The sequence below is a fragment of the Hordeum vulgare genome, chromosome 2H (genome assembly GCF_904849725.1).
Source record: "Hordeum vulgare subsp. vulgare chromosome 2H, MorexV3_pseudomolecules_assembly, whole genome shotgun sequence".
NCBI classification, from domain to species: domain Eukaryota; kingdom Viridiplantae; phylum Streptophyta; class Magnoliopsida; order Poales; family Poaceae; genus Hordeum; species Hordeum vulgare.
Genome location: NC_058519.1, coordinates 629,159,914 through 629,181,283, shown reverse-complemented (window position 1 = coordinate 629,181,283; position 21,370 = coordinate 629,159,914). Strand labels below are relative to the sequence as shown.

Genomic DNA, 21,370 nt, shown 5'->3' with positions numbered 1-21,370 from the left:
TTCGCAACTATATATATCTTCATGTGCTTTCTTATAATAACATATGGGGCAAAATGTAGGAGGCCAGTATAATTTACAGAAAATTGGAAGCAACAAGAATACTTGGCTAACCCGCAAAAAAAAAGAAACTTGGCTTGGGTTGATATGTAGGCAACTAGCATAATTTTTGTACTTTATATCTTTTCCGCTTCGAACTAGTCATCTATGTTCTTCATATACTCTTTCGATAAGTTTGAATTCATTACGAATGCTTGCTCTTCTACCAGAGAGTTCCCGGACTGAATCAATGCATCCAGTGTTGGCTGAAGAAAACACAAATCACATCAGGGTGTTAGACAGAGATTGGTTTCTTAACGGAGGAATGAATAGCCAATCCAACCACAGTGATATTGAAAGAACTGACACGAGAATACCACACACAAAATCATGTTGGCGCATTGCTTGATATGAAATGTAAATACCTTCGGAGGGATAAATGTCGGAAGCTTCTCTCTGTTCTTTCGCTTGAGAAGCTTTTCACCTAGTTGCTCATAACCACCAATGTCATTTACCCACTGCAACACAAGGAGGAACATGGAAAAACTTATTTAACCATTTCCGAGAACAGTTTAAAATCATGATATGCCATGTACTTAGGCAATATCTGAAGAATATTTCCAGAAGGTACACCAAAGGCACATTTGGAGATGCATAACGTTGAAATACTTCTGTTGTTGCATACGCAACACGACTCTTGTCTACTTCAATGAAAAATAATTAGATCAACTCTAATACATGGGAGAATGTTCTGCATCTGAAACTATATAAAAACAACCCTTTTGCACATAGACAACAGCAGGTGGATTATCGCTATACAATGGATTTCTTCATATTATCAGAGCTCATACCAGATGCCCTAAATCAAAATAAGTACCTGCAAGATAGCCTGGTCATATGTCCTGGATCTCAAAGCTCCATAAAAGTCAAGAGCTGCAACAAGTTTAAGTCGTACTTGAATAAGTTTTTCAAATGTAGAAGCGAAAATATGTATGTTCTTCACGCAGAAAGAAATAATAGGTGAAACGCAATTTCAACCAATGACTAAATAATCAATTCACAAAACGTAATAACATAAGTTAAAAAGGAGGCGGGGGTATGTTTTCACGCAACAATAGTTCCGCTATAATCTAAATACTAGTGGATCATCATAACAGAACCTAATGACTCGCTGTAGAGATTTTAGACTTATTATCAGAGCCACTATGCAACCTATTGTTTGAGATAAGCGAATCACATCCCATAGCTATGAGCCTATGGCAACATAAGAAAATAACCATTTTCCCGAAAAACGTCCAATTTACAATTTTTTAAACAATATAAGTTATTGCTACGGTTATTAATCCATTAAAGAACTGAAGAGTAATCATTCTTATGTATATGTGGAAAAATAATTTCGTTTATCATACCCTAACTTATATGTAAGCAAACAACAAAGTAAATATTTGAAGCACAATATAACATGGGTGACCTTTGCACTGCATATTCCACCATCGAAAACCAAACAAGCTTCATATGCTGCAAACTAGAAGTTACAGTTTTGGTGAAACGAGTACCTTGGTTTGGAAATGTATCTACAATGCTTGAAACTTCCTCAAGAGATAACCCATCTTTCGTATACATACGGTGAATAATGTTAATAATATCTTCACGGGTAGGCTGCCTGTTAAGCACAAATGATCACACATCAAGTACCAAGGTTCAAAATATCCATAGTACAAAGTTATACAAAATCAGCTACAGTTAATATGGATCGGAGGGAGTATAATTAGCAGAAAAGACTGAAAGAATATCGAATCGGCGCTAATCTTCAAACCAAGACAATCTCTGAAGTAGAGATTTGAGTAAAGAAACAATTTAGTTTTTGTACTGTCAAGTAATGCCAAGAAGAACATAGCCTACGTAGGTGCCAGACAGTACACAAAGTTATAACGAAAATGAAATAGCGCAGTTCAGATTTGTCAGTTTGTCAACATGATTGCTTCAGATGCAAACAAACATACCAGTAGAACTTTTCCATCCTCCCATCACGAATCAAAGGGGCATATAGTGTTGAAAAATCATTTCCAGTTGCTATTATTGGAATTCTGTGTGTTATATCAGATTCTCTCCATTTCTGCCCGACACTAACCCTGTTAGGATTATCTGCCAAGTTCATCAATGTTCCAACCACGATTTGATTATTGACCGTCATTTGAGTGTTTCCTGGCAACAACAGTAACATAAAGTAAGTAAGGGTTTTCCTACTATAAATGTATATATGTTTGAAAGATAAACTCTAATATTAATCAATCACATACAAATAAGGTTTAATTTTTGCAAAAAAAATTCAGACAAAGAATAAATCAAGTATCATAGCTCCTGATGAAAATCATAAAAGACATCCAGCTCCAGTATTCTCAACATTCCGATCAAAGTATGCTCAATGAATGGCTTACCAAATCTTCCAAGACCAGCATCTAGGTCATTGATCATCAAACAGCTCATTTTCCCCTATACCATCAAAAACTTGTGAAACATAATCTTGTAAGGAAAAAAAATATCACAAATATCATTGCAACGTTAGTGTAATAATTCGGTAGTGGTACAGAAGAGTAAATCACTACGGAGCACGTGAGATTCTCAGGAGAAGTAAGCTTCAAGCCATGGAAACATTTTTGTCATCGCAAGATATAAACACATTGAAGTAGGCGATGGAACACTTCAGTAAGATGATAAAAGAGTAACAGGTACCATCTTTGGTAGTTCAATTATTAGTTTTTATCTAAATAGTTTTCAATTATTAGTTTTTATCTAAATAGTTTTCAATTATTAGTTTTTAGAAGTTTTTATTATTTCAATACGGGGAATCACTGGGTAGCTCAATAGCAGGACACACGATTGTGCCACCAAGGAATCCAGGATTGAATCCCACCTTCCTCTTAAGAATATATCAGGGGTGCTAGTGCCCTTGGGCCCCTTGTTTTTTCTAGTATGGAATTCATAAAGTTAGTTTGACTGCTGGGGGTACAATCAATGTAAGACTAAACGTGAACGTATGTAAATGATCAACTACTGTATGTTGATGCATAAGTTTGCAAATTATTAAAAATACTGTTCTCTTTCATGCTCAGTAGTCACTTCTCAGAAAACTGAATCTGAAACCAGGTTACGAAATTGAGTACAATCTGGATACACCTTCTTACTTGGTTTTGAACTACTTGAGAGGCCGTTCTGTACCGGTCACGTATAAGCCTTCCAGGTTCTCCTGCAATACGAGCAGAATTTTTTTTTCAGCAACTAACCATCCCCTATCAGAATTATCATAACTGCAAAAGAGCAAGATCTGGCAGAACATAGTAGCAACTTGACTTTGGAGCGGACATTAGGAACTGATAAATCCTTTCATAACTTAAGCAGACCTTTCAATGAGCAAGGTCGAGCTAAACAAATCTGAACAGACATGCGAGTTTTTTTTCCCAAATGATAAGTGCCACACGTGTGGCACGAAGCACTCCGGCCCTGACGTTTTTTACAACTGAAGTTACCATCCGAAAAGAAAAAACAAATCCAAAAAAAAAAAACTGAACCTGGCCATCCGAAAAAGAAATTGCCCTTCTTGACAACTAAAGTTTCCATCCTCGCGTCACTAAGCTTGCCATAAAAAACGTTCGGAGTTGCCATGTGTTTGTGCCACACATGTGGCACTTATTAGGGTCCTTTTTTTTTCTGAAAATAAGCAAGAAACTCCATCGCAAATTCGTCCCAGGCTGGCTTGAAGCAGTAAGGTAGGTCTCAGTTTTCAATATGAAGACTAGAAATCTGGAAACAAAACATACGGCAGAGTAAATAAAGCATAAAATAGTTCCGTTGTTTCTGGACCTGCTCTCTCAGATTCGAGTTCTCCAGCAGACATAATAACAGGCTCAACACCCATTGCTTTAAATATAAGTTCAGTCTGGAATGTTTTCCCTTGCCCCTTTCCGCCCCAGACACCTGCATGGTGCAATATTGCTCAAGATCATCAAATGGTAAAGCAAGAAACTGAATCACACTACGCGTTTTTTTCCTTCCATATTACACTCACGCACACAGAAACAAAAGAGTAGAGTATGCTACCAAGTATAAGGGGAATCTTGATATTAAGATTATTTGCAAGGAAGTTCTTTACAATGTGGATCGCTGCAACACAACAAAGAGTCCTTTAGAACATGTACCTGGAGAAAAAATATAAACAGAAGTGTTAAGCGCACGTCAGATACTTCTTAAAGTTGTATGAAATACTGTCACTCAACTCTTGAAATGTCATACAAAATTCAAAAATGGATGTTTCATTGTTTTGGGACTTTCAGACATTTACCTCTCAAGAGCCAATATATTACTACCTCCGTATAAAAATATAAGACGTTTTTGTAGGCTAAACTAGCCTACAAAAACGTCTTATATTTTACTCCATCGTTCCAAAATATAAGACCTTTTAGAGATTCCACTAGGAGGCTACATACAAAGCAAAATGAGTGAATCTATACTCTAAAATATGTCTATGTACATCCGTATGTAGTTCATAGTGTAATCTCTAAAAGGTCTTATATTTAGGAACGGAGGGAGTAGTACAGAGGTAATAATTAGGATGAGGCTAGCAGTCACTAGTACTGTACATGTATGATTTGGTAATATTTCATCCACTGTGCACATTGTCTGCCATTATTAGACAGTTGAACTAAAACATATCCGGCCTACTGAGTTGATTACTGTATGTTGACTATTAAGAGATATCAGTAAAGATACATTCGGTTATTGCCACACCCTTGCATAAGAGCAATACTGAAAAGGCTGTGCAAAGTTAGTAGCCAGACCATCGGCAGTTTTGAACTGTGGAGTTTCGTATCTATAAGGACACTCCAATAGACACTATATGTAGATTCAGATTGAAGTGAAATGCATTTTCTGAAATTTTGAGATTGTAATACCTGATTATAAGAATGCTGACTTCCTTATACATTAAACTGCTTACCAACTTTATCCTGTAACACAACGAATCTGCAGTGTCAAATCTCTGCCAATCAGACACTGACATAACAGTATGGATGAAGATGATTTAATTTCATTCAAAAAAGAAGAAGATAATTTAAGAAAACCAGAGCAGTTGTAAGTGAACTAAAAACAAACTCACGAGGAAGGCGGGCGCTATGTAGTAATCTCCCTGCAGGTACTCAAATTTCCTCGTCGCCTTCTGACGGTAATCGAACACGATATCCGCTGCAGCCACATTCAACAAGGATTTTTTGAGAAAAAAATAAAAAATACTCCCTCAAGTGAAAAAATAAAATGTGCTGTTCTGAATTATGATAAGTGATCACAGATAGCTCTATATATGCAATCCAAACCGATGTATCACTACTACTAGTACTACTAAATTTTATCAAAATGTCTTGATTGGATGGTGGAGCAATGTGGCACTGGAGAGCGTACAGTCTCTCCCGAGGAATTTTCCAACGAAGAGGTCGTCGACGATGCCGCTGCGGGCGCCGACGGCGATGTTCATGTTGTCGGCCTCCTTCCCGAGGCGGTAGAGGTAGTCGTCGCCCTGACCATCCGTAGCCTCCCACGAGGACTGCTTCGAAAGCCTCCTCCCGCGCTCCTCCTCCCCATCCTGCGCGTCCTCCTCGCCGCCGGCGGTGGGTTGCGGAGAAGCAGATGAGGAGGACGAGCAGAGAACGGACGGGAAGGCGGGGCAGAGGCGTCCTCGGCTGGGGGCTCTGGGGTTGAAGCAGCTCGGGCTGGGGCGAGAGGGAAGGAGGATGTGGTGGCGGTGGCAGTGCGAAGCGGCGGTGAGGGAGGTGGCGGCCATGGCGGGGAACGCTGCGCCGCGTGGGTGATCGACGGCTGTTTGCGGGTGGCCCCGTACGGCGAGGGCCGCTGGGGCCTTATCGGCAACGGTCGCTCAGGAATACATCAGATGGAAATAATAACTTAGCGGCCGCTCCTACGCGTAATCCGGCTGATCCTCGTGCCGGATCAACCGCCTCGCGAGCCACTTTACCCCCTGCATTTCTCAACGATTACTTATCCTTAAATTACGATAAATGATGTACTATATGCGTGTTACTTGATTTTTTTTCTTTTATTGGTAAATTCGTATTGATTTTTTTTCTTTTTTTGGTAAATTCGTATTTTTAACACGTTTTTATCTTTTAAACCGTGCGTTTAAATCTTGAACTGTTTTTACGATTGAGTTTCTCGCATCAAAATCGTTAAAACTAGCTCCCATTTTGATAGGTTTTGACAAACCTTTTTTCATGAAAAAATCGGACGAAAAAAATCGGTGTTTTTCCCTTTCCGATATGCACGGCCGTGCCTCTCGCGGCAGCAAAATCACGCCTCTCGCGGAAGCCAATCCGTGCCTCTCGCGGAAAAAAGAGAGAGCAGAAAACACGTCTTTTCCTTTCTAAGAGCCACGACCGTGCCTCTCGTGATAGCAAAACCGAGTCTCTCGCGGAAGCAAAACCGAGCCTCTCGCGGAAAAAAGAGAGAGCAAGAAACGCGTTTTTCCCTTTCTAAAAGGCACAACCATGCCTCTCGCGGAAAAAGAGAGAGCAGAAAACACGTTTTTTTCCTTCTCGAGAGACGCTCGCGATAGCAATATGCTATCGCGCCTCTCGCGGAAGCAAAACCGTGCCTCTCGCAAAAAAAAAAAGAAGTACAAAACGCGTTTTTTCTTTTTCCAAAAGGCATGACCGTCCAAAAAACCCCGAAAAAACCACTCTAAAAAGCCGAAAACAAGTGCGAAAAAATAAAAAAAGCAAAATACGAAGGAAACGCTCAGAACGCGACACGTGGCGGCAGCTGAGAACGCGCGAAGTGGCGGGCCGGAGCGATCGTCGGAAGGCTCCCGAAGGAGCGCTCGCTAACTAGTTGCTCCCTTTCGATCGGTGCCTGAGGATGCATCATGAGCCGTGGGATACATGCGAGCCCACTCAACTTTTTCCTTAGCGTGGGTGCTTTTAGGGAGAGCAACTAGATAACGAGCGCTCCCTCCGCGCGAAACGAATGAACGTTTGATACGTCACCAACGTATCTATAATTTTTGATGGTTTTATGCTATTATCATGTCGAACCTTGGATGTTTTGTATGCCTTTTATATCTTTTTTGGGACTAACTTATTAACTCAGTGCCAAGTGCCAGTTCTTGTTTTTTCCGTGTTTTTGACCCTTTTCAGAGGAGGATTTTAAACGGAGTCTAAACGGAACGAAACTTCCAAAAAGTTTTTTTCCGAAACAGAAGACGATCGGGGAACTTGAGAACCAAGGCAGGGGGCCACCAGGGACCCCCCAAGCCCCCTAGCCGCGGCCAGGAGGGTCGCGCCTCCCAGGCTTGTGGGCTCCCTGGGCCTCCTCTGCCCTAGGTCTTTCGCCTATATATTCCCAAAAATTTCAGAAAAAATCATGAGACCATCGAAAATACTTTTCCGCCGACGCAAGCTTCTATCTCCGCAAGATCCCATCTCGGGCACATTCTGGTGCCCTACCGGAGGGGTATTCGGATACGAAGGGCTTCTTCATCAACACCATGACCTCTCCGATGATGCGTGAGTAGTTCACCATAGACATACGGGTCCATAGCTAGTAGCTAGATGACTTCTTCTCTCTCTTGGATCTTCAATACAAAGTTCTCCATGATCTTCATGGAGATCTATCCGATGTAATCTTCTTTTGCGGTGTGTTTGTCGAGATCCGATGAATTGTGGATTTATGACCAGATTATCTATGAATATTATTTGAGTTTCTTCTGATCCCTTATATGCATGATTTCATATCCTTGTAATTCTCTTCGAGTTGTGGGTTTTGTTTGGCCAACTTGATCTATGATTCTTGCAATGGGAGAAGTGCTTGGTTTTTGGTTCATACCGTGCGGTGACCTCACCCAGTGACAGAAGGGGTAGCGAGGCACGCATCATGTTGTTGCCATCAAGGGTAAAAAGATGGGGTTTTCATCATTGGTTTGAGTTTATCCCTCTACATCATGTCATCTTGCTTAAGGCGTTACTCTGTTCGTCATGAACTCAATACACTAGATGCATGCTGGATAGCGGTCGATGTGTGGAGTAATAGTAGTAGATGCAGAAAGTATCGGTCTACTTGTCTCAGACGTGATGCCTATATGTATGATCATTGCCTTAGATATCGTCATGACTTTGCGCGGTTCTATCAATTGCTCGACAGTAATTTGTTCATCCACCGTAATATTTGCTATTTTGAGAGAAGCCTCTAGTGAACACTATGGCCCCCGGATCTACTTCACACCATATTTTCAGCTTTACTCTTTTACTTCGTTGCACTTTCCACCTTCAGATCTCACTTTGCAATCAATCTTGAAGGGATTGACAACCCCTTTATAGCGTTGGGTGCAAGCTCTTTTGTGTTTGCGCAGGTACTCTGGACTTGACGAGATTCTCCTACTAGATTGATACCTTGGTTCTCAAACTGAGGGAAATACTTAATGCTCCTGTGTTGCATCACCCTTTCCTCTTCAAGGGAAAACCAACGCAAGCAAGTCTCTGTCAACGTGTCAATTTCTGGCGCTGTTGTTTGAGAAGTAGCAGAAGGATTTCTGGCGCTGTTGCCGGAGAGGATCAAGTCAAGAACTCATCCAAGTAAGTGTCGCAAACTCATCTCTTGCATTTACTTTTTTGCCTCTCGTTTTCCTCTCCCCCACTTCTGAAAAACAAAAATTTACAAAAATATTTGCCTTTTTCGTTTGCCTTTCCTTTGCTTGTGTGCTATGTGCCTTCAATATTCTTGCATCTTCGCTTGCTGAAAATCTATTGATATGGATCCTCACCCACTTGCTAATCTCTTTAAGAGATCCAATTTTGTTGATCCAATTGCTAGTGAGTTGAGTGCACTTGACTTTCTCTATGGATTTTTGCTTGAGATGCGTGAATCTGAAAATCATGATGAAGAAATTTATGAAATGATTCACGAGGGCTCCTTGAATGAAAAGCATGATTGCAAGGATTTCATTATAAATTCTATTAATGACAATCATGCTAAAAATATGCAAAACCCTAAGCTTGGGGATGCTAGTTTTGCTATGTCCACTACTTGTTGCAATGATCATGACTGGGGTAATGATTTTTCTTATGATCTTGAAAATTTGTTTAAGCCTCATGATGATTATGATGTTTGCAATAAGATTGAAAGTGGGTTTGGAGAAGTCATGACTTTAGTTGATGATAATCCCACTATTTTTGAAGAGCGTCAACTTTGCATGCATGTGGATCATGAAAAAAATATCCTATGGGATAGCTATATTGTTGAATTTGAATATGATCCCACATGTAATTGCTATGAGAGAGGAAAATATTGTGGTAGAAACTTTCATGTTACCAAATTACCTCTCGTTATGTTGAGATTGCTATTGTCTCTTTCTTCTTCCTTGCATTTGGTAACTATTGGTTGTCTTGCCAATTTGTTTTCCTATAAAATGCCTATGCATAGGAAGTATGTTAGACTTAGATGTGAGTTTCACATGCTTTATGATGCTCTCGTTGTGCTTTAATTCTTTTCTTTTGTGTGAGCATCATTGAATTATCAATGCCTAGCTAAGGGCGTTAAACAATAGCGCCTATTGGGAGGCAACCCGATGAATTTATCTTTGCTTTTTTGCTTTCTGTTTTGTTGCGTACACGCCATCATAATTCTGTTATGATTGTGTCTTTTGTGTTTCTTTTTATGTTTGAGCCAAGCAAAACCTTTATGACTAGTCTTGGTGATGGTTGTTTGATCTTGCTGGAAAAAGACACAAACTTTTCGCTCACGAGATTATTTTTCATTTTTATTAAGAAAGATATTTTGAGTTGATTCTTTTTTATGCTGGTTGATATGCCTTTTGTCCAGGCAGTCGTAATTTGTCAGAATTTTTGAGGTACCAGAAGTATACGAAGTATACAGATTGCTACAGACTGGTCTGTTTTTGACAGATTCTGTTTTTGTTGAGTTGGTTGCTTGTTTTGATGAAACTATGGATAGTATCGGGGGTACTAGCCATGGAAAAGTGAGAATACAGTAACCTAACACCAATATAAATAGAAATCAAGATTGCTACAGTACCTAAAGAGGTGGTAGTTTGTTTTCTTGTGCTAATGATATCACGAGTTTCTGTTTAAGTTTTGTGTTGTGAAGTTTTTAAGTTTTGGGTGATGTTCTCATGGACAAAGGGAAAAAGAGTGGAAAGAACTCAAGCTTGGGGACGCCCAAGGCATCCCAAGCCAAATTCAAGGACACCAAAAAGCCTAAGCTTGGGGATGCCCCGGGAAGGCATCCCCTCTTTCATCTTCAATCCATCGATAACATTACTTGGAGCTATATTTTTATTCACCACACGATATGTGTTTTGCTTGGATTGTCTTGTACCGTAGGAGTATTTTCTTTTTGTTGTGTCACAATCATCGTTGATGCACACCTTTTGAGAGAGACATGCACACATCGTGATTTTGCTAGAATGCTCATCGTGCTTCACTTATATCTTTTGAGCTAGATAATTTTGCTCTATGTGCTTCACTTAGATCTTTTAGAGCACGGCGATGCGTGATTTGGTAGTTGGATTGTGCTATGAAAGTAGTCCCAAAGGTGATAGGTACCCAAAGAGGATACAAAAACCTCCATCTTCATGTGCATTGAGTAGAAAGAGAAGTTTTGATTCCTCTCAATTAGTTTTGAGACGTGTATTTGGTAATATTAAGAGTTATGTTAGTAGGGTGTTGTGAACCTAGAAATACTTGTGTTGAAGTTAGTGATTCCCGTAGCATGCACGTATGGTGAACCGCTATGTTAGGAAGTCGGAGCATAATTGAACTATTGATTGTCATCCTTTGTGTTGAGGTCGGGATCGCACGATGGTTAACACCTACCAACCCTTCCCCTAGGAGTATGCGTTTAGCACTTTGTTTCGATTACTAATAAAAACGTTCGCAACAAGTATGTGAGTCTTCATGACTAATGTGAGTCCATGGTATAGATGCACTTTCACCTTCCACCATTGCTAGCCTCTCAAGTGCCGCGCAACTTTCGCCGGTGCACAAACCCACCATATGCCTTCCTCAAAACAGCCACCATACCTACCTACTATGGCATTTTCATAGCCATTGCGAGATATATTGCCATGCAACTCCCACCGTTCCGTCTCATGACTTGTGCCGTCACTCTCATATTGCCATTGCATGATCGTAAGATAGCTAGCGAGATGTTTCAAGGTCATACGCCAAGCTAGATCGTTGCACATCCCAGTACACTGCCGGAGGCATTTCCTATAGAGTCATCATTGTTTTGAGCTTTGAGCTGTGAGTAAATAAAAGTGTGATGATCATCATTATTAGAGCATTGTCCCATGTGAGGAAATAAAAAAAAAGAGGCCAAAGAGCCCAAAAAAAGAGAGAGAAAAAAAGGAGGCCCAAGAGCCCAAATAAAAAAAAGAGAGAAAAAGAGAGAAGGGACAATGCTAGTATCTTTTTCCACACTTGTGCTTCATAATAGCACCATGTTCTTCATGATTGAGAGCCTCTCGTTTCGCACCACCATATGCTAGTGGGAATCTTTATTATATAACTTGGCTTGTATATTCCAATGACGGGCTTCCTCAAATTGCCCTATGTCTTCGTGAGCAAGCAAGTTGGATGCACACCCACTAGTTCTCCTTTTGAGCTTTCACATACTTATAGCTCTAGTGCATCCTTTGTGTGTCAATCCCTACTCATTCACATTGATATCTATTAATGGGCATCTCCATAGCCCTTTGATATGCCGAGTCAATGTGACCATCTCCTCCTTTTTTGTCTCACAACCACCACCACACTCTATTCCACCTACAGTGCTATATCCATGGCTCACGCTCATGTATTGCGTGATAGTTATAAAAAGTTTGAGAAAGTAAGAGTGCGAAAACAATTACTTGGCCAATACCGGGGTTGTGCATGATTTAAATTAGTTGTGTGAGGATGATGGAGCATAGCCAGACTATATTATTTTGTAGGGATAACTTTCCTTGGCCTTGTTATTTTGAAAGTTCATGATTACCTTGCTAGTTTGCTTGAAGTATTATTGTTTTCATGTCAATAGCAAACTATTGTTTTGAATCTTACGGATATGAACATTCATGTCACATGAAAGAAGTTACAAAGGACAACTATGATAGGTAGCATTCCACATAAAAAATTTAGTCTTTATCACTTCCCTACTCGAGGACGAGCAGGAGTTAAGCTTGGGGATGCTTGATACGTCTCCAACGTATCTATAATTTTTGATGGTTTCATGCTATTATCCTGTCAAAGTTTGGATGTTTTGTATGCCTTTTATATCTTTTTTGGGACTAACTTATTAACTCAGTGCCAAGTGCCAGTTCCTGTTTTTTCCGTGTTTTTGACCCTTTTCAGAGGAGGATTTTAAACGGAGTCCAAACGGAACGAAACTTCCAAAAAGATATTTTCCAAAATAGAAGACAATCGGGGAACTTGAGAACCAAGGCAGGGGCCACCAGGGACCCCACAAGCCCCCTAGCCATGGCCAGGGGGTGCGCCTCTCAGGCTTTTTGGGCTCCCTGGGCCTCCTTTGCCCTAGGTCTTTCGCCTATATATTCTCAAAAATTCCAGAAAAAATCAGGAGATCATCGAAAGTACTTTTCCGCCGCCGCAAGCTTCTGTCTCCGTAAGATCCCATCTGGGCACGTTCTGGTGCCCTACCGGAGGGGGGATTCGGATACAGAGGGCTTCTTCATCAACACCATGACCTCTCCGATGATGCGTGAGTAGTTCACCATAGACCTACGGGTCCATAGCTAGTAGCTAGATGGCTTCTTCTCTCTCTTGAATCTTCAATACAAAGTTCTCCATGATCTTCATGGAGATCTATCCGATGTAATCTTCTTTTGCGATGTGTTTGTTGAGATCTGATGGATTATGGATTTATGATCAGATTATCTATGAATCTTATTTGAGTTTCTTCTGGTCTCTTATATGCATGATTTCATATACTTGTAATTTTCTTCGAGTTGTGGGTTTTGCTTGGCCAACTTGATCTATGATTCTTGCAATGGGAGAAGTGCTTGGTTTTGGGTTCATACCGTGCGGTGACCTCACCCAGTGACAGAAGGGGTAGCGAGGCACGCATCGTGTTGTTGCCATCAAGGGTAAAAAGATGGTGTTTTCATCATTGGTTTGAGTTTATCCCTCTACATCATGTCATCTTGCTTAAGGCGTTACTCTGTTCGTCATGAACTCAATACACTAGATGCATGCTGGATAGCGGTCGATGTGTGGAGTAATAGTAGTAGATGCAGAAAGTATCGGTCTACTTGTCTCGGACGTGATGCCTATATGTATTATCATTGCCTTAGATATCGTCATGACTTTGCGCGGTTCTATCAATTGCTCGACAGTAATTTGTTCACCCACTGCAATATTTGCTATTTTGAGAGAAGCCTCTAGTGAACACTATGGCCCCCGGGTCTACTTCACACCATATTTTCAGCCTTACTGCTTTACTTCGTTGCACTTTCCGCCTTCAGATCTCACTTTGCAATCAATCTTGAAGGGATTGACAACCCCTTTATAACGTTGGGTGCAAGCTCTTTTGTGTTTGCGCAGGTACTCTAGACTTGACGAGATTCTCCTACTGGATTGATACCTTGGTTCTCAAACTGAGGGAAATACTTACTGCTCCTGTGCTGCATCACCCTTTCCTCTTCAAGGGAAAGACCAACGCAAGCCAGTCTCCCTCAATGTGTCAATTTCTGGCGCTATTGTTTGAGAAGTAGCAACGTTTCGCGCGCACTAGGCACACGACAAGTGTCACGCGCGGAGCACACCCCCGAAGATTCCTGGTTTCCCCTTTCCAGTTTCTGGATCCGTACATTTTTTAGGTAACCCCTTGAACTATTTTTGTTTTCAATTTTCCCTTTATTGGCAAGATACGTTGGTTCCTTGTTTCTCTTTTAGGTTTTTTCTCATTACATTTTCGGGAAATTGAGATTTCAGGGGAAATTACGGGTGGGAGCTTCCAACACCATCAAATGTCAACTTTCAACTCGGTTTCACAGCCCTGATGCAAGCGTTAGATATTAAAACTCTTTAGAGGCAAGGTCCATGAATCTTTATAGGCACGGTTAATGAATCTTTAGATGCACGGTTGTGATACGAGAAAATAATCAAATGGGGACCTGTAGTGCGGTGACATGAGGCAGGGTCAATGAATCTTTAGAGGCATGTTTCATCAATATTCAGAGTCACGTTCATCAATCAGTATAGCCACATTGCATGAATCTTTACATGCATGGTTCATCAATATTCAAAGCCATGTTGCAGCCTGCAAACGGATGGGAGGGCGGGGCAGAGGCGTCCTTGGCTGGGGGCTCTGGGGTTCAAGCAGCTCGGGCTGGGGCCAGAGGGAAGGAAGATGTGGTGGCGGTGGCAGTGCGAAGCGGCGGCGAGGGAGGTGGCGGCCATGGCGGGGAACGCTGCGCCGCGTGTGTGATCGACAAATGTTTGCGGGTGGCCCCGTACGGCAAGGGCCGCTGGGGCCTTATTGGTAACGGTCGCTCAGGAATACATCAGATTTAAATAATAACTTAGCGGCCGCTCCTACGCGTAATCCGACTGATGCTCGTGCGGGATCAACCGCCTCGCGAGCCACTCAATCCAAAATCACTAGTTATCGAGTACATCTTTCAACAATTACTTTTACACTCTTCAGTTGCCACGAGTGACATACTATATGCGTGTTACTTGATTTTTTTTTCTTTTTTCATAGATTCGTATTTTTAAAACGTTTTTATCTCTTAAACCGTGCGTTCAAATCTTGAACTGTTTTCACCGTTGGGTTTCTCACATCGAGATCTTCAAAAACTAGATCCCATTTTGATAGGTTTTGACAAACCTTTTTTCATGAAAAAACCGGCATTTTTTCCCTTTCCGATATGCACGGTCGTGCCTCTCGCGGCAGCAAAACCGTGCCTCTCGCGGAAGAAAAACCGTGCCTCTTGAAGAAAAAAGAGAGAGCAGAAAACATGTTTTTTCTTTCCAAGAGGCACGGCCGTGCTCTCACGATAGCAAAACCGTGCCTCTCGCGGAAGCAAAACCATGCCTTTCGCGGAAAAAAGGGAGAGCAAGGAACACATTTTTTCCCTTTCTAAAAGGCACAACCATGCCTCTCGCGATAGCAAAACCTTGCCTCTCGCGGAAGCAAAACCATGCCTCTCGCGAAAAAAAACAGAGCAGAAAACACATTTTTCCTTTTCCGAGAGGCACGACTGTGCCTCTCGCGAAAGCAAAACCATGCCTCTCGCGGAAAAAAAGAGAGCATCAAACACGTTTTTTCTCTTTCTCAGAGGCACGATCATGCGAAAACCCTCGGAAAAAACCACTCTAAAAAGCCGAAAACAAGTGCGAAAAAAAGAAAGCAAAATACGAAGGAAATACTCAGAACGTGACACGTGACGACGGCTGAGAACGCGCCAAGTGGTGGCGCGCGGGAGCGATCGCTGGGAGGCACCCGAAGGAGCGCTCGCTAACTAGTTGGTCCCTATTCGATCGGTGCCTCAGGATGCGTCATGAGCCGTGGGATACACGCCATCCCACTCGACTTTTTCCTTCGCGTGGGAGCTTTTAGGGAGAGCAACTAGATAACGAGTGCTTCCTCCGCGCGAAACAAAGGAATGTTTCGCGCGCACTAGGCGTGTGACAAGTGTCACGCACGGAGCGCACCCTCGAAGATTCATGGTTTTCCCTTTATTGGCAAGATACGTTGGTTCCCTGTTTCCCTTTTAGGTTTTTTCCCATTATATTTTCGGGGAATTGAGATTTCATGGAAAATTACGGGTGGGAGCTTCGAACATGATCAAATGTCAACTTTCAACTCGGTTTCACAACCCTGATGCAAGCGTTAGATATTATAACTCTTTAGAGGCACGATCCATGAATCTTTATAGGCACGGTTCATGAATCTTTAGAGGCACGGTTGTGATACGAGAAAATAATCAAATGGGGACATGTTGTGCAGTGACATGAGGCATGATCAATGAATCTTTAGAGGCACGTTTCATCAATATTCAGAGTCACGTTCATCAATCAGTATAGCCACGTTCCATGAATCTTTAGAGGCACGGTTCATCAATATTCAAAGCCATGTTGCGGCGTGCAAACGGTGCCTCCGGCGGCGCAACACTAGCTAATGCGACCTTTCCTAGGGACACAATGAACCAGACTTGGCCATGTACTATCAGCTATAGCATAAATTATAATTGTCTCGAGCAGCTTTAATATTTAATTTCTTACCACTTCCTTCATTTCAGGATTTAAGCCATGTTGGTGATCAACAACATGTTTAGCATGTGGCTTCATATGAATCTTGTATTGACACATAGAGGGACTAATGTCTTCAAGACCATCGGAGTATATCCAATTGTTGCATCATGGTTCTTTACAGTTTTAAACAATATCTTTTATCTGTGCACTGAAACATTAGCATTGATAATAACGTTATGTATTTTATTTTCATCAAGATAAGCATATTTCAAAGTATCCAAGAGTTTTTTGTAATTCAAACATAGGATCACCCTTAGGTGGGGATGGATCTCCCAAGATTTCAATAAGAAAATTATTTTTAAGGATAGTGTCGAAAGAATATTTCATCTATTTCATTTCTCTCATCCATATTCAGATCATTTTCAAGATCTAACAAATGTTTCTCTAAAGGATCAGTACGAGGAACATAAATAGAAGCAAGATCAATAATAACATCTTTATTAGGCAAAAATTTATCATGATATTGTCTAGTGAACTTAGAGAAAATAAATTCATGAGATTCGTCACCACACTTAACCTTAACCTTCTCATTAACACAATCAATTTCAACATTAACAGTCTTCAGGAAGGGTCTACCTAATATAGTGGGACAAAAGTTATCTTGTTGTGATCCAAGTACAAGAAAATTAGTAGGGTATTTAATCTTACTACACAAGACTTCAACATTTCTAACAATCCAAATAGTGAAATGGTATCCCTATTTGCAAGCTTAATAGTAATATCAATCTCCTCTATCTCAAGAAGTGAAATATCATGCTTGACTTCTTGATAAAGAAAAAGAGAAATAACACTTATTCTAGCACCAATATCACATAAACTCTGATAGCAAGGGTCTCCAATCTTAATAGAAACAACAAGCATGCCAACAACTTTATTATTTTATCTAACTTATTATGTTCATTCCTAACAGGTTTTGCAATTCTAGCACCTTCACCATAGATGTATATAACATGCCCATCGATATTATAAGCCAAAAGATCTTTAACCATTGCATTGAAGGTTAAAATTTAATTTATTCAAAGGGTTTAGGTGTTTTAGCATAACTCTTACAAACCACAATTATAGTATTAACATGTTGCTTAACTCTAGTGTTTTAGCACAACTCTTACAAACCACAATTGTAGTATTAACATGTTCCTTAACTCTAGCAGGGAAATGAGGCTTTTCAATATAAGCAATGGGCACTACAAATTAGGAGAGTAAACTATTGTTCTGTTTTTAGCAATAATAGGTACTTCACAAATATCTGTAATGAGTTCATGATATTTAAACCACTTCTCTTGAGGAAGATCAACATGACCAACAACAGATTTACAGGATGAAGCGACTATCTCATAATCGATTTCATAGTTTGCACTATGCTCATGAAAAACATATGTTTCTCCAAAATACTTAACACACTCATATTCATTATTTATACCTGACTCTTTACCTTTGTCGAGCTCCCAATTTTCATGGTTGTGTTTTATTCTTTCAATAAGATCCCATTTGAATTAAATACTTCTTTTTGATAAAGAACGAGTAGAAGAAGAATCAAGCATTTTTTTATCATGAAGAGAAAGCCTAGCATAAAAGTTATGAACAATATTATTTCTCAAGAGCTTATGATTGGGGCATTTGAGCATCAGGTTGATCGTTGATTGATGCTTCCATTGATCCATTGCGACCACAAAATGGGACATGTATGGGCACCAATGTTAGTGCTAAATTCACCGAATCTCAGGTAGGGGATCCCCAGCTGATGGTCTCGACTAGATGGTAATAGGAAGTAGAGAGACACACAGTGTTTACCCAAATTCGGGCCCTCTTGAATAGATAAAACCCTACGCCTTGCTCTTTTTATATTGATTGTGATGGGTACAAAGTACAAGATGATATATCTCGAGATTATATGCATGAATTTTCCCAATGGTCTAAACCCCTCGTATTATATAGGCAACATGAGTATGTAGAGCTACAAGTATGTCGGCTACATCTAGGGATAAACATGCGGATCATTCTAATATGTCTTGGAGTATACGCCAAATGTTTGGAGGATTCCATCTTGAGTATGCTGAGGGCCGTGGTTACATGACCCATTCTTTATTTGTAGGTGGGTCCTTGGCCCGGGTCATGAATGGCAGGCCGATGTGGTGAGCACCCCTTAATCCAGGACACTGTCACCTCATTGCCGAGAAGAAAAACAATTATTATGCATTGAATGTTGCATTAGTGCTTCTCCAATAGTTGTAAGATAGGTAGTGCTGGTAAAATTTGTCACACATAATTTGTTTATGATGTGGCATATAATAAATAGGAAGAGTGAGGAGTCTTGTATATACATTAACAAACAACTCTGGCACAAGCTTCAAGGTGAAATGATAAAACATACTTTATAATGCTCTCACCTCTCATTGGCCAGACTACATGCACTCTATTAGAGTAGTTTTATGATGAATTGTTAATTGATGATGTGGATAGTTTAAAACCAAGCCAACCAACAAACTATTGGAGTCTCCAACAGACTCCGTGTATGTGTAGGTAAATTTCACTACGACTTCAAGCAACAAACTAACATACAACCATTCCAATAGGGTGTATCGAATGGCACCTTTATGAATTATATCTTAACTTATACATTAAATGTGTATTTAGATACAACTTCTTCAGTGGATTATATTTTAGAGATGTACCTCATTTTTCAAATGAAGAAAAATTAACTTTGTTAGTTTTGGTGCTAAGAATTAAGATATGGCAAGATTTCTTAGGTTTTGTGCTAAGAACTAAGGTATAGTAATACTCTATTTCCTCGCTAAATATGGTATCTCCTTACGTCTTTATTGGGATGGTGTGGTCTAGACATAGTACACCTTGAACTATCGGGATTGCTCAATGAAAACAAGATAATAAATAGAGTAATATTTCTATCTCTTTGCATCTAAAATTTGGCGTATAATTGAATACGGTGTCTCATTGTATTTTTATCTAGGTGGTGTGTGTTAGAGAGAGTACATCTTAGACCATTGGGGTTGTCCTAAGAAAATAGGAAATAAATAATTCTGCTATATATTTGCATCTTTAAAGTTCGTGCAAGAGTTACTGGTTCAAATTCATGTAATTTATTCCTAGTACAACTATTACAAATGTCCTTTCCTCCATTTGCATGTGAGTACATACATACCTGCGATAATAGGATCGTGCCTTGGCATAATGACATATGGAACGCAATGACCTATTAAACATGTAGGAGCAGGTGATATATATGTGCAACATACCATGCATGCCAGAACATACGCAAGATCATGTATTCAAGGTGTGGTAATGCATGAATGGTTCGTACGACGATCAACAACACTACATTATCCTTCTTAAATTTACATCAACCAACATATGAAAGACATACTAAGTATAAAGAGAGAACCGACACTACATGTACTTTTCTATGTAATGTAATCCTTTTCTTCTTTCAATGTCGATGACTAGATCTGCAGATCAAAAAGAGCTGGTTTGTTTTAGGAAGAAGTGGTTGCTAGCCATGGATGGTATGTCCCTCATCTACAAATGGGCTGAGACGTTGATTGGTACTTGTGATCTGCGTTGGGTTTTCCATGAAGAGGAACGGGTTATCGTAGCACAATGCGGGTAAGTATTTCCCTCAGTTATGAAATCAAGGTTTATCGAACAAATAAGAATATAAACAACAATCATCTTCAGTGGCTGCACACAATAGAACAAACAACTTGCACCCAACACGAGCAAGAGGGTTGTCAATCCCCCTGGTCTCGTTATTTGCAAGCAAGTGGAATGTCTACATAATTGTAGATAATTGTAAATTGCAAAATAAAAAGAAAACAAGTAAATGTCATCAAAGTATTGAAGGTTTTGTAAATATATGGTCAATAGACCCGTGGGCCATAGTTTTTCCTAGTGTCATCTCTCATGAAAACAACATACTCTGGGTAAACAAATTGCTGTTGGGAAATTGATAGAAAAGCAGATAGTTATGTGATATTCACGAGAATTATCATGTGTATATATGCATCGCGTCCATAAACAAATAGGCCAACTCCTGCCTGCACCTATTACTATTACTCCACTCATCGACCGCTTTCCAACATGCATCTAGAGTACTAAGCAAAACAGAGTGATGCATGGAGAAAGATGACATGATGTAGACAAAGTAAACTGAAGCAATATGAATAAACCCCATCATGTTATCCTTAGTAGTAGCAACACAAAGACGCATCTTGTCCCCTTCTGTCACTGGGATATAGAAAATTGCTAGGTTGAACCTACTACAACACACCTCTCTCACCAAAGAAATATCAATCTAGTTGGCCAAACTATTTCAGTAGATCAGAGAGAATTATGAAGCTATCATAATCATGCACATAAGTACCATTCAAGAATTCGTCCCATTAACCAGTTAAATTCCCAGTTAATCGCTACTCTTAGGATGACCGAATCAAATAACACCTATTCATCGTGTTAACTTGTCATGTCGATTAATTGGCCAGTTAGACCGATTAATCAGTTGTTATACCGATTAATTAGTTGCCACACTGATTAGTCAATACTGGCCTATTAACTGGTGGGCAAACGAATCCCAAAAGTTTAGCACATAACGCTTCCCACCCCCTCTTTCCACTAAATACCCGGGGTTTGGCCCTCCTCCCGCTTCCTCATGCTCCTTTCATCCCCTCCTAACCTCGCTCGTGGCTAGTCGTGTTCTCACTAGTGCCAGTCACTTCACTACACCTACAAGATCTAGTTGCTCGATGGCGTCACCCCCCTTGGACACTCCCTATCCTCTCACATGGGATGCTCCCCAATCTCTTCCTCAATGGTGTCACCAACAGGCAAGGTACTACAATCTTTCCCCCATATCTTAGTGGAGAATCCAACATTCATATATTAGTAGATTATGAATTAAAATTTTGTAGATGGGTGGATGGAACTGTTGGTTTTGGTTGTTATCTGTAGTATATTATGTGATGTATGTTTTCAAGTATATGGATAAT

General features: G+C 40.3%; 1 protein-coding gene across 1 annotated transcript; it reads right to left on the bottom strand.

The window, feature by feature from the left end:
- Positions 1 to 5,961, bottom strand: LOC123428068 (ribulose bisphosphate carboxylase/oxygenase activase, chloroplastic). Its single transcript, XM_045112233.1, has 12 exons — positions 5,488 to 5,961; positions 5,189 to 5,274; positions 5,030 to 5,039; positions 4,135 to 4,197; positions 3,898 to 4,011; positions 3,222 to 3,283; positions 2,475 to 2,529; positions 2,040 to 2,241; positions 1,593 to 1,699; positions 914 to 969; positions 462 to 554; positions 1 to 302 (listed from the first exon to the last, which is right to left on the bottom strand). Exons 1-12 carry the CDS (start codon positions 5,864 to 5,866, stop codon positions 195 to 197), a joined length of 1,335 nt encoding a protein of 444 aa, XP_044968168.1. The 5' UTR covers positions 5,867 to 5,961; the 3' UTR covers positions 1 to 194.
- Between the last annotated feature and the right edge of the window lie 15,409 nt (positions 5,962 to 21,370).